The 14240-nt window shown below is 42.3% G+C and overlaps 1 protein-coding gene across 2 annotated transcripts in view; it reads right to left on the reverse strand.

Moving 5' to 3' along the window:
• Window positions 1–14240, reverse strand: part of SNX24 (sorting nexin 24) — a 76456-nt gene that overhangs the window by 3862 nt on the left and 58354 nt on the right. For both annotated transcript variants that reach the window (XM_081930823.1, XM_081930824.1), the window contains 3 exons: window positions 2919–3013; window positions 2158–2190; window positions 1458–1522 (listed from right to left, as the gene is read on the reverse strand). In XM_081930823.1, the coding sequence (XP_081786949.1) occupies window positions 1458–1522; window positions 2158–2190; window positions 2919–3013 (193 nt within the window). The remainder of the gene's footprint in view (window positions 1–1457; window positions 1523–2157; window positions 2191–2918; window positions 3014–14240) is intronic.

Below are 14240 nucleotides of genomic sequence, written 5' to 3' on the forward strand. Positions count from 1 at the left end.
ATGGTAGTCCTCCTTTATTCCCATGCTGCAGCCCTGAACCAAGCTGTCTGCAAGCCCCTGCTCCCTAAAGCTGCTATTTGTCACAGAGAAGGAACTGCAGGGCTTAAGCCACCACAAATAATAGCAGCTTTTGAAAGTGAAGTGACTAGGGATCAATGTGAGCCTAAAGCAGAGGTGGAGACCATATGGTCCTTCAGATGTTGTTTGACGCCAACACCCTTCAACCCCAACAAAGGCCAATGGCCAGGAATGATGGGAGCTGTGGTCCAATAATATCTGGGTGGCAATAGAATTCACATCCTTATAAAATAAACATCCCCTTCTTCCAGATCATACTGTGATCCAGATCAGGCTCCGCTGCATGTGATTTTTAATTTTTTTAAACTCAAAGACTTCAGAATTTCCAGGCACAGAACTCTTGCATCAATTCCGAGCACAATTCAAAGTGTTGGCGCTGACCTTTAAAGCCCTAAACGGCTTTGGCCCTGCATATCTGAAGGAGTGTCTCCACCCCCATCGTTCTGCCCAGACACTGAGGTCCAGCACCGATGGCCTTCTGGCGGTTCCCTCACTGAGAAGTGAGGTTACGGGGAACGAGGCAGAGGGCCTTCTCGGTAGTGGCACCCGCCCTGCGGAACGCCCTCCCAACAGATGTCAAAGAGATAAACAACTACCTGACATTCAGAAGACATCTTAAGGCATCCCTGCATAGGGAAGTTTTTAATGTTTGATGTCTTACTGTGTTTTAATTTGTTGGAAGCCGACCAGAGTGGTTGGGGCAACCCAGTCAGACGGGTGACATATACTACTAGTACTACTACTACTTCTTTTTCTTCTTCTTCTTCTTCTTCTTCTTCTTCTTCTTCTTCTTCTTCTTCTTCTTCTTCTTCTTCTATCATGCATAGTTTGACTCTACACTTACCGGTAATTAAGTCAGTCCAGCTACACTTTGCATCCTTTGAACTAAGTAAGGCTTCCCTTTTGATGTTTTGGACTACAAAGGTCTTGTACTCTGAAACATTTGGAAGGTATCAGGTTGGGGAATGCTAATTCTTGGCATGATATGACTGAAATATTATCATCTATTAAACATTGCCTAACATATTAGAACAAAGGAGTGCCTGGCGTGCTCTGGTCCATGGGGTCACGAAGAGTCGGACACGACTAAACAACAGCAACACCACATTATACTTCAAAATTGATGCAGGATAGATATAACCTAGGATTAAGATGTTAGCATTTTAAAAATCAAATCCTCTCCTTTTCAGTTACTAAGGGTGCTGTTTCTCTTTTCACAAAAGCCTTGGTTCCCAGCTATGATTTTAAATACCTTTAAAACTCCTGATATATTGCAAATTTATTAGAACTGGGGCTCAGCATGTATTAATAACAACGTGGTTTGTGTGGTGTAGGGTCAGATCAGTAAAGAGCTGTTAACAGATGACAGCTTTGATTACCATTGGCTGCAGGCAAGACATATGGATCCCTTAGGAACAGCAGCACAGGCTGGTGGGACAGTTTGCTAGAAAGGTCAAGAACAGGAATGTCAGCATCAAGGGACAGTAAACTGAATGCACTACAAACTAGCTTTGATAAAGTGAGCTGATGTAGCTGGTTAGGTAGAATGTTTGCTTATATAAACCAATTTTATTGTAAAAGAAACAAAAAACCATCTTCAAGGAATAAAGCTCATTATAGATTAGGTCACATTTTACTCAATACTAAGCATATTTATTCAGAAGCAAATCAAACAGAGTTCAGTGGGACTTATTCCCCAGCAATCAAACCTAGTAATCCTGTCCTAAAAAACACACATGCTGGAATGATCCAATTCTAAAGTGAGGAGTTGAATACTGTAGATGTCAACAACTCACAATGACTTTTTTTTTTAACACTTCAGCATTAATTTGTTTTACCTGCTAGACTGCCTTTGAGTATTCGGTCGGTTTAAGATTGCATAATTTTACTTTTAATCACATTGGACCAGTTAAAAGTTTTATTAATGCAAGAAACAGCAGATAACATGTACCCACAGAAAGCTTTTTAATGGGTGTTACAATACGGTTTTTAAAACATGCTCAATTATTCTATTGATCTCACATTTTAAAATATGAACAATATATTTCTCAATTGGAAACTGAAGTGGCAACAGCTTACCTTGATTCTTCAGATTCTATTTCTTCAAAAGAGCTGAAATAATACATACAGAATAGGTTACACTGGACATACCTGAAACCCCCAAGCATTACATTCTTAAGAAAAGATCCTCATTAAACAAAAGCAACAGTAATGACAAGGTAATTTCTTTCCCCTAGTCAGTGGGTTGCATGCAACTAAGTTATACCCAGAGTAGAACCATTTAAATTAATGGACCTAAGTTGGTCAAACCCATTCATTTCAATGAATCTTCTTTGAGGATACAAAGCAGTGCCATTATAATGTTAATGGTCTTTTATGCTACCTAAACAAAAAAGCTCCCTGGCAGCCGGTTGTCCGAAATTCTTTCTTTATTTCATTGCATCCTGCTGCAGAGATCATGCACTGTGGCTTGTGCAGTTATCCCATTTTAAACAGCATATAATCAGGAACTCAGAAAAACCCCAAAACGCAATGGGGGATAATCCAAACTCTGATGTTAAGAGCTTCTTATCCTCTTCTATTAAGTCCAATACTCTGCCACAGGCAAGACAATAAACAAATACAGGTTTCACTTGCTTCCATGCTTCATCTATGAAACAGCCACTGGAGTGCTGATTTTTTTAAAAAAAAATCAAACGCAAGTGCAACCATAACATGTAACTCTTTTTGTAAATAAGCAGTGACTATTTTCAGACAGTGGAGTTGTACCAGAGTGTAGAACTAGTTCTACAGTGGGGACTTGTACGCTGTATTTTGAGATTTCTAAGAAAAAGCCTTACCCACAGCTTTCTGCTTTGGGGAGAGAAGGAAAATGACGGATGCTGAGGAAGTCGAGGAAAAATTTGGGAAGCTCTTCATTTTCTAAAATAATATTCTGTAACAAAGAAAATTCCGATCAAGATAATGCCTACGTTAAATAGATTCTTTCTATTACTTTCATAGAAATAAATATTGCTTTCTTCCTCCTTTGAAATGACACCTCCAAGAGCTGCAGCCACTCAATTTCTAGAATCTCATCCATCATGGTAGCAGAGCTGAGGAAGTCTTCTGAGTGTCTGGAGGTCTAGCTGATTTCATTAATGAAAGATTTAGAGCATGTTAACAAGCTAAGGCAAGTGTTTGGCTTGACAGATCAGCTTACAATGCACTGGTTCATCGGTACAATGATCGCGATCTGGCAAAAGTTTTGTAATGGAGGGACACTGAGTGTGTGACACTCAAAAGTACTGGAGCAGAAATGCTTATCTTTTACCACAAACAACCATTCAAGGGGGGGGGGATCTATCATTTATTAGAAAACTAAATTTTCAATAGATTTAATACAAAATAGGAAGCTTTTATCAGAGTCCTACTATGAAAACAATACATAATTCAGAGTCAGGAATCCTAATGATGTAATCAGAAGTTACTCTCTCCTTCCAACGTAAAACAAGCCACGGGGTGCCAATTTAAATAAAATATGGGGGGGGCAGGTAAGCCCTGTCTAATCAATCACATGATGTGGTCCATGGACACCATTTGAATGCCAATGCCCATAAATTTAGGAGAAGGGGGCTGGCCCGCTCAAATATTTTATTTTATTTATCTTAGAAGCTGGCTCCTATGACAAGCCAAGAGAAGGAAGAAATAAATTGTAGTGGATTGAGGGCTAGATTTTGACCAGATAGACCTGAGTTCAAATCCTGCTTGGTGAAGAAGCACACAAGGTGATCCCTTTTAGGGCTATGGAGATAAAATGGAAAACCTCCAATAGCTTGTTGGAAGAAAGATAGTATAATACTCCTACCACCACCATAAATGCTTTAAAACATCCATCACCCTAGAGGATGAGTTTCTTGTGTTTTCTAGATAAGATTACACACAAATGCCTACATAATGAAAAGCATATTTCCACAGGAGAAAAGACCCGATCCTTGAAATCTTAAATAAATAAAAAACCCCAGTTAATCCCATTTATCCAGGGTAATGAAAAGGAAACCAGATTTAAAAAAAAAGTTTTCATATTAAAAAATGCCTCACATTGATCTTGGCTGACAAAGGCAGAAGCCAGAATTGTCTAATATACTTAATGCGACTGCTCACAGAATAGTGCATAATAAGAACGCTGAAGGGCCATAAGATCATTTGTTCCAATCCCACAGCAAATGAGCCTCTAACCTTTGCTAATTTCTCCTGGCATTATTTAGTTCACAGTGTGCCGCAAAGGAAGAGGAGAAAGGTATATCCAAGCTAAAATCCACACTACTGTAGTTTGATTTATGACCTCAGCCATCTCCTTTAAACCCAGGATATTTCTACTATTCCAGAAGGAACAGATAATATCGAGCATGTGAGCATTTATTACATCAAGATGGCAGGAAGCGAAGGAGATGGAAGCTATAGATGAGCATTCTTCAGGAACTCTACAATGGTTTACCACTTGACTGCCAACTGGTCACTAAAGTAGTCCCGCTTGGACTACTACAACGTGCTCTACGTGGGGCTACCTTTGAAGGTGACCCGGAAACTACAACTAATCCAGAATGCAGCAGCTAGACTGGTGACTGGGGGCAGCCGCTGAGACCACATAACACCGGTCATGAAAGACCTACATTGGCTCCCAGTACGTTTCCGAGCACAATTCAAAGTGTTGGTGTTGACCTTTAAAGCCCTAAACGGTTTAGGCCCAGTATACCTGAAGGAGCATCTCCACCCCCATCGTTCTGCCCAGACGCTGAGGTCCAGCACCGAGGGCCTTCTGGCGGTTCCCTCATTGCGAGAAGCAAAGCTGCAGGGAACCAGGCAGAGGGCCTTCTCGCTAGTGGCACCCGCCCTGTGGAACGCCCTCCCATCAGATGTCAAAGAGATAAACAACTATCTGACATTCAGAAGACATCTTAAGGCAGCCCTGTTCAGGGAAGTTTTTAATGTATGACATATTAGTGTATTTTTGGTATTTGTGGAAGCCGCCCAGAGTGGCTGAGGAAACCCAGCCAGATGGGCGGGGTACAAATAATAAATTATTATTATTATTATTATTATTATTATTATTATTATTATTATTATTAAGACACATGTCATAAAATTGAACCGCCACTATGGGGACAATCTGGGGCTTTTAGCCACATGGAAGTCTGTCAGCAGCCAACCACTGTGAAGGAAGCAGACAACACTAAAGTAGATCTCCATGGTTACATCAGGGTTTTTTTTACAGATAAGACATAAACCTTGGAATTCTGGCAGGTGAAAAGCCTTCCAGTTCATCTTTAAATGAGAATTCTGCATTAAATGTGTCTTTCATTTGCATTTTGTAAAATCAGCACTCTGCTGCTACAAAATTCATCTTGCTCAGCATGGGAGGAGAGGTGAAGGGAGATGCAAGTCAAAGGGTATGTGAACTGCATAACAATACACGTTATCACAAAGAAAAGAAACTGCTAATAGTCACTGATCTAGATACCAAGAGAAAGTATCGAGAAAGCTTTGCAGGCAACAAAATCCAATTTTTAATGCAGGCAAATAAAGCTTAGTCTAGTTTAGACTCAGCCTACAGTATACTTTAACGGTCTACAGCAGCATTTCAAGCCAGTTGTGCTGCAGATGTTTTAGACTGTCAGTGTGGCCAGGGATGATGGGAGTTGTAGCTCAAAACATTCACAAGGCACCAGGTTGGGAAAACTGCTGTATGCTGTTTAAGTCTGCTGGAACCCATGTGGGATACAAAGTTGATCCCTTTGCTTTCTATAGACTTTGGACAAAAGTTCATCTTAACTATGGTTTAGGAGGGGGAGCCAGTCTGAAGCCAGAGGTTAATTAGCTGAAATCAGAGATTACAGTGGTACCATGGGTTAAGTACTTAATTTGTTCCAGAGGTCCATTCTTAACCTGAAACTGTTCTTAACCTGAAGCACCACTTTAGCTAATGGGGCCTCCCGCTGCCGCTGCACCTCTGGAGCATGATTTCTGTTCTCATCCTGAAGCAAAGTTCTTAACCCGAGGTACTATTTCTGGGTTAGCAGAGTCTGTAACCTGAAGTGTATGTAACCCGAGGTACCATTGTAGTTGAAAACTACGGCTGGTGCAAGATGTTGCAAAACTTGAGATGAGCTCAGCCTCTCTTCCTACCCTCTTCCTCCTCCCTCTCCCACCACTAGTTGTAAGGGAATAGTTTATACCTGAAAGAGCATCTCCACCCCCATCATTCAGCCCGGACACTGAGGTCCAGCTCTGAGGGCCTTCTGGCGGTTCCCTCGCTGCGAGAAGTGAAGTTACAGGGAACCAGGCAGAGGGCCTTCTCGGTAGTGGCACCTGCCCTGTCGAATGCCCTCCCATCAGATGTCCAGGAAATAAACAACTATCTGACTTTTAGAAGACATCTGAAGGCAGCCCTGAAGGAAGAAGTAGCGGCAGTGGTCAAGCAGGAAGGAATGGCAGCAGTGAACAGGGGCAGTGGCCAACACTGCAGGTGGCAAATGGGAAGATGGAGCACAATCTATCACCCCTCCCTACCTGCCACCTGAACCACATGGCTCATGATAGGGCCAGTCCAGTGGAAAGGGAAACAAACATTGTTGATTTTCTTACAGCTCTGCTGAAAAGGAGGGAAGTGAGCTCACAAACACAGTGCTTGCTTATGTAAGGTTAATCCATAGTTTTGTGTTATGTCTGAACACAGCCATTAGCTCTCTATGAAGATAAATCAAATGTAAATGTCTCTGTCATTTCCTGAGAGAGTCTGAGAAGGCTGGGAATGTTTCAGGGTGTTCCATTCATATACCATCATCTCACAGCCAGTTTTAGTGACATGACAGCAGGCAGTCAAATCCCACCCACCCCATATCAGATGGTGGCTCAAGCAGGAACATGACAACTGTCTAAAAACGTTAGTTGCTGCTCCAAGTTTCAAAGGACATACTTTTGCACATTTGCACCCAAGATTTTTCATTAAAGGTCTATCTAAGTTATATGTGTACAACTCACAGTTTGGTATGGAATTAAATTATGTCTATTCATGGCAGTTTAATGCAATTGGCATGGCATGACCTAGAGGGATTGTGAGCAAGAGAAATGGGTTAACTCATTCTATGGATATTTCACTCACAATCTGTATGCCACCTGTAACATGGGAGACCTAGTTTTTCCCAAGCTGCTGATACTTGGGACACAGTTGTTTTGCTTAAAACCTCCTTGCGACTGTGGAATACATTGAGCTGACCCATACATAACAGTCCTGCCTTGCACAGCTATGCTTTAGCAAGCCAGGAATGGGTGCTGAGCCCACCTATTCCTTGTCCTTCTCCCCATCCTGCAATCTCATTTGTTTGAATGAGATTTCCCCATAAATTCCAAATGGAGAAATCTGACATAATGTCATTTGGTTAACCAGGGACAAATAATAATTTAGGATGCTTTAGAAAGAGACTTCTTGCATTTTCACCCTGCCCTCCGCCCAGTATGGACCCAAATATGGACTGTGCTTTCTGCCAGGGTTTGGCAAGGAAATCTGGTGCATTCTTATTCCATTCCAAAGAATGATGCGCCTGTTTAGTTGAAGAGAGGGGAGGGGAAGTCCATGCTGCATGGGCCTCGCCACTCTGATAAGCTTATTTTTGGCACACTAGTGTGGAAACTACTGCAACGAGCCCTGCCCGCCTGATGTTCTGAACTGCTTTTCCTGCCGTATGCAGTGTCTGAAATTATATCTCCATAATAACATCTAAATTCCAATTTCTGTAGCCGGAGTAAAGGGGTAAAATAATCCAGATAAAGTTTCGTGACATAGAAACATTTCTTACATTACCTGGGGCTACAGGTATAAAGTGATCCTAGGAGATCAAATTGTAGTTGAGCTGAAAATTTAATCAAGAGTGTATTAATCATTGCCACTTTTCACTAACCATTTTGAAGGCTATTTAAGAAGTTCTCTTCTAGAAATGTTTACCAAAAGTGGGGTGTTTTTTTTTTGGTATATTATGTAACAAAACCCCTAAAACCCCTGTTCTTCTACCTTCTCAGCCTCGTAAAAAAAGCATTATCCCAGAGGATGTTATTGGCTAGTTGCTCATGTTCTCTCAGTGACATCCCCAATTCTTAATTGTCAGTTATCTTTTCTCCTCTGGTAAGTAAAATATAGTCACAAAATTGCACAGGGACTTGTTCTGCCTTAACCTTAGGTAGATGCCATCACGCAGTAGAAAACAGTGCTAAAATATCACAGGATAATGCTTTCTAGGATGGGAGACATATAAACAGCATAATGATTTCCCATGAGTTTCCTTTTTAAAAAAATTGTCACTAAAGCCAGCATAAATGGTGACACATCTTCACAGAGGACACTTTGAAATCGAACCCTGGCATTCTAGTTAGGTCCAGACCTACTCATCAGCCAATTATAACAGTAACTGAACAGCTTGCTAGAAACTTGGACAAGACCATTTCGCTAACCTTCCGAGAGCGCACTGGAGGACTGCATTGTTTTCAAAGATTGATTCCCCCCCCCCTTTTAACACACAAAACAGCTCTAAAAATTCAGGACACTCCCCACCCCGCAAGCCACCAATCATCCAACCTAGTTCTTCAAGACCACAACTATCTTCTGGCCAGAAGACTCAGCATGGTATGTGGTGGGCTGTGTTCCTGTAGGTTTAAATCCTTTGTGCGAGATTTCAGTCTGAAATGCCCTATTGTTAGGGTGAAAAAGTTCATGACAGTTTTTCCTCTCTTCACAGGGAGAGATGCTTTGCAATATCCAATTCAGTGGTGCAGCTAAAAATGGGGGAAGGAAAAAAAATAAAAATCAATAAATCCTAGCTACAGTAAGTAGACTGGAGCGTCTGCCTCCACTGGGACTTAAACCCACGGTCTTTATAGAACACTTCGTAGTATATATTCCTCTGTTTGCCTTGTCTCCAACAGTCACTTAAAGAGCACTAACAATGATAAAAAGTTGGCAAAAGAACATTATATACTGGTGGGGGACGGGGGGAAACTAAGAAGGTTCCCAAGTAGGTTCCAATGTTTTGGTTGTCTTTTTTAAAAAAAGGAATAGAAAACCTGTCTTCCTAATTTGTATCTTATATCCCCTCTACAACATTGTCACAGTAATGCAAAGTATGTGTTCAGAAAACAGCATTAAAGGATGCTGTTAGGAGTCAACAGTAGTCACATTCATACCTGCATAGGTCACAATTTAGGAAGTAAGCCAGAATGCCCATAGGTTAATGAAATGCTCCCCAGGCAAAAAAGGGAATATAACTGATATAAAACTACTACATTTAAATGCCAATGGTCAAATTGAACGGCACATGGAAAACCATGCGGAGTGAAGCTGAAAAGCTGAATTAGGATGTGCATGTTTCTCTGTGTCTTCTTCTCTTGAACCCGTTCAGTGGCTTGGATAGGAGAAAGCTTGTAAGAGAAAGGTCATGTGCTGCATTTCTGCTATGACCAGCCAATACACAAATCATATTTCACATCTTACAGAAGTTAGCATGAGTCCAGCTCCTAACACAATGGGTTGCATCCGATGGTTGTGCAAAGAAACTGCAACGAGACTTTATTCATTATTTCCATTTATAGACCACTTTACTATCCAAAGATCCTGAAGCTGTTTACACACACAAGTGCAATAAAACCATATCAAATGATTGTTAGGGACTGGCTGGATGAGGAAGAGTGGTGGAAGCAACCCACCCCAGAGCCTCCCTGGGAAGAAGAAGAGTTTGGATTTGATATCCTGCCTTTCACTCCCTTTAAGGAGTCTCAAAGCGGCTAACATTCTCCTTTCCCTTCCTCCCCCACAACAAACACTCTGTGAGGTGAGTGGGGCTGAGAGACTTCAAGAAGTGTGACTGGCCCAAGGTCACCCAGCAGCTGCAGGTGGAGGAGCGGAGACTCGAACCCAGTTCACCAGATTACAAGACTACCACTCTTAACCACTACACCACACTGGCTCTCAGATGACTTAGATCCTGAAGCCTGATAGTGGGACACCAGCCACACCTCCTAGGAGGGGACAAGCTGAGAGGTACTAGAAGCAGGGAGCTTGAGGGATCACGAAGAGGCAGAAGCAGGCAGGTGGCCCAGCACAGGGCAGGTTGATGAGGTTACCAGTTTGGATGCAGGCGCTGACAGAGATGACAGAGGGGAGCCAGACCCCACAGCTCTCCCACAGATTCACTCTGACAGCTTCTCTGCAGACGGCTCTCCGGTCCCATTTACTTCTAGAACATGACAAATGTTACATGATGCTGATCACCAAGCCAGGCAGGCACGGAGGGAGGGCCCTGGGGCTCACCATAGCAGGCGATGATGACAGAGGGAGGAGCCCTGACCAGTGGCGTAGCGTGGGTTGTCAGCACCCGGGGCAAGGCAAGTAATTTGCGCCCCCTAACCCATGGATTTTAGTAGGGGCAGAGAGCTGCGAGTGCGAGCGCGCCCCCCCATGTTGCGCCCGGCCCCCCCTGCACCCCCCACGCTACGCCACTGGCCCTGACTCAGAAGGCTAGAGAGCGCATGAGGGGCTGCACACCAGTTCAAACAACTGCCTTTATGCGCCTCCTTGTATTTTTTCTTTCCTTAATAAAGAAACCAACTGCAAGTTAGCCTTGCATCTCTCTCTTTCCTGGACCTGTGAATAACCTACTATGCCTGTCAGCTCCATGACACTGATTCACGTAACAAGATACATAAGGATTTTTACACACACAGACACACACACACACACACACACAAAAAAAAAACTCACCTAGAGTATGGAGAAGGAATATTTAATCAACCAATGTTCAGTCTATGTTAGATGGTTCCTGACTATAAGTCTGCATTCAAGTGTTCTGCTTTCAAATTACTTTTCTTTGGTTTGTGAAGCTACTCCTTTTCACTTATGCCAAGGGAGCAAGAACTGTAGCAACCCACATAGGATCTTTTATGAGATTTCAATTGATATATGTTGTTTTATGCACTTTTCCCCTGTATTCCCACGTTGGGACCACTTGCACAAGGGTGGGTTAGAAATTCCATAAATATTTATTTATGTTAAGTGTCAAAAGGCAGATCTTGTAAAACAACAACAACAACAATTTATTTAAACCTTGCCCATCTGGCTGGGTTTCCCCAGCCACTCTGGGCGGCTTCGAACAAATATTAAAAATACAATAAAACGTCAAACATTAAAAACTTCCCCAAACAGGGCTGCCTTCAGATGTCTTCTAAAAGTCAGATAGTTGTCAGATAGCTTTCATGTTCCACCTATGTACAGAACCTCTTGCCTGAAGTCATTTTAAATTTCAGGATGAGTCCCCTCCTTTTTCGGCATGTTGTCTTGCAGTTGGATATGCATAATTCTGCTGATTGAAGAAACCTGGACATTCCAACCAAAGCAAACAACTTGTGGTTGCCATTGTGCGTTTGGCAGGAATACCTGTATTGTGCCATTTCCCCATGCTCTCACCTGATTCAATTTCCCCTGAAAATTCCACATATGCACTAACTTCTCATTTCATAAGTCAAATCTTCACTGCTGAAGGTCAAGGGCATGTCACAGAGAAAATGAAGCTCCTCGACTATTTTAGAAGGGATGTCACAACTGGCTCAGAATTTTTTGAAGTGTAAAATTATCACAGCTTCAGCTAGGAGAATGTGTACCCTTTAACATCTCCTGTAGTGGTTACGTGCTATGAAGCTCTTCAGCCATCCTTTACAAGCGCCCCCACTTCTGCCTCCAGAGTCCTCAACAAACTTTCCCAATGTCTTGTATTATGTAAAGAAGTGAAATACCCCAAGCATTCTGATGTTTGTCTAACATAGAACTTCCATCTGCTTATATTGTACATTTTGCAAGGGTCAAATTAATGTCACATTGATGTAGTTTTGCCAGCACTCCATAGCTATTTGGAGAGATCTTTTCATTGTTTCTGCAATAACCTCTAGCGATCGCAGGGTTGACTTACAGGAGATATGTGATTTGCTGTTGGAGAAGCTGATTCATCAAAATTTAGGATATTCCAACCTACCCTCAATGGAGTCCCCTCTGTCTTAAATGCATGGAATGTCATTTCATTACTGATAAAACCACTATAGTCCTTTACTTTGTCTTCAATGATAAGATAGTTCACAGTTTCAGAACTGATGTGCAGAATTCCAGTTGAGCACAGTAGAATTCTTTTTATGGTGCCGACCATATGAAATAGTCTGATTCTGATTTGGGATTGGCTCTAAACGGCCTCGGTCCTGTTTACCTGAAGGAGGGTCTCTACCCCCATCATTCAGCCCGGACACTGAGGTCCAGTGCTGAGGGCCTTCTTGTGGTTCCCTCACTGCGAGAAGTGAGGTTGCAGGGAACCAGACAGAGGGCCTTCTCAGTGGTGGCGCCTACCCTGTGGAATGCCTTCCCATCAGATGTCAAGGAAATAAACAACTATCTTACTTTTAGAAGACACCTGAAGCCAGCCCTGTTTAGGGAAGTTTTTAATGTTCAATGCTGTACAATATTGTGTTTTTAAAATTCAGTTGGGAGCTGCCCAGAGTGGCTGGGGAAATCTAGTCAGATGGGTGAGGTATAACTTTATTGCTATTACTATTATTATTAATAAAAATAATAATTTTAAGATGCAGGAAGGGGATCTCTGTCAGGCAGTAGCAGTTTTAGCATGTACATTGGTACCTCGGGTTACAGACGCTTCAGGTTATAGACGCTTCAGGTTACAGACTCTGCTAACCCAGAAACAGTACCTCGGGTTAAGAACTTTGCTTCAGGGTGAGAACAGAAATCGTGTGGCGGCGCGGCGGCAGCAGGAGGCCCCATTAGCTAAAGTGGTACCTCAGGTTAAGAACAGTTTCAGGTTAAGAACGGACCTCCAGAACAAATTAAGTTCTTAACCCGAGGTACCACTGTATGTTGAACTGCACTAGTCCTTTCTAGGAGAGTTTGGAGAAGGTAAGTCCCAACAAAGTAAGTCAGATTGGACAGTCTGGAATTCTGAACACTATTCTCAAGAAATACCTTTCCCCCCTCATTCATGTAGGGTGTAATTACTAGCCCCGGAAATGGTTTTGGGGCATCGCCACCAGAGCCAGCCCCATCATGAAGCTAAGTGAAACAAGAAGCTTCAGGCATGGGATTTGGCATTCCCCTCTTGTATATTTACTCCATTTCCCTCTGCTCCCATCAGTATATTAGGCTACAATGTATTATTTCCTTTTGTAAAATGAGTGCAGTTTTCTTCCCTTTTGCACACATGCAAAGAAGGGGGGTGGCGGGTGGGAATCAACACCACACCAAAACCCACCAGCAATGAGCATGCCTAGTTACGTGCTGCTCTGTAACTATAGGAGCAAATCAATAGCAGCTGAATGCCATCTGCTTCGGGCAGCAGAACAGCACCAAAAGTGTGAGCAATGCATCTTCCCTTATTGAAAGGTTATTTTATGCAAGTAAACAATTCATCGTCTTCTTGCACGCTTGATGCTCATTTACCACTTTTGATCAATAAAATATGCAAAACAACAAAAAAATTGAATCCTAAGAGTAGTTCTGATGCCAGTGTGATAGCTAATCAATATTCAGGTCTCCACTCTTAGGAAGGCGAGTGGAGGGGAGCACTTGGCTTTATAAAAATCCACAAATTTAAGGAAGTGCCTCTTGCTGTTTCTAAAAACAAGCTCGCTTAGAAAACCAAAGCTTTTATTTATGCTAAACAGAGGGGTTAATAATGAGGACCCACTGTTCTAACCGCACAGTTCCCTAAATACAATAAAGTTTCAGGTAGATACAGTTTTTCTACTAAAAATCAAGCTGTGATGGGATTTTCCTTTACTATGTGCTCTTCCAGTCAGACCACAAGCTGCCTTATTGCATTAGGCCTCCTGGCAATTGATTCAAGTAAAATTATTCTTGTCCAACAATGAAAACTACACTGCTTGATAGAGGTCTTGGAATAAAACTGCTTCTTCAAGTAAAGCTAGGGTTGCTAGAACTTGTTTTCAAAGCAACCCTTTTCCCTGTCATACTCCAACCCAGCTAGCATTATGTTCTTATGCTAAACTAAACTCAGTTAAGCATGAGCACTTGAAACCTAAATAAGCCTGTTTGGGGAGAAGTTCCCATTGAGTTCAATGGCATTCAA

The sequence above is a fragment of the Podarcis melisellensis genome (assembly GCF_964234715.1).
Source record: "Podarcis melisellensis genome assembly, chromosome: 11".
NCBI classification, from domain to species: domain Eukaryota; kingdom Metazoa; phylum Chordata; class Lepidosauria; order Squamata; family Lacertidae; genus Podarcis; species Podarcis melisellensis.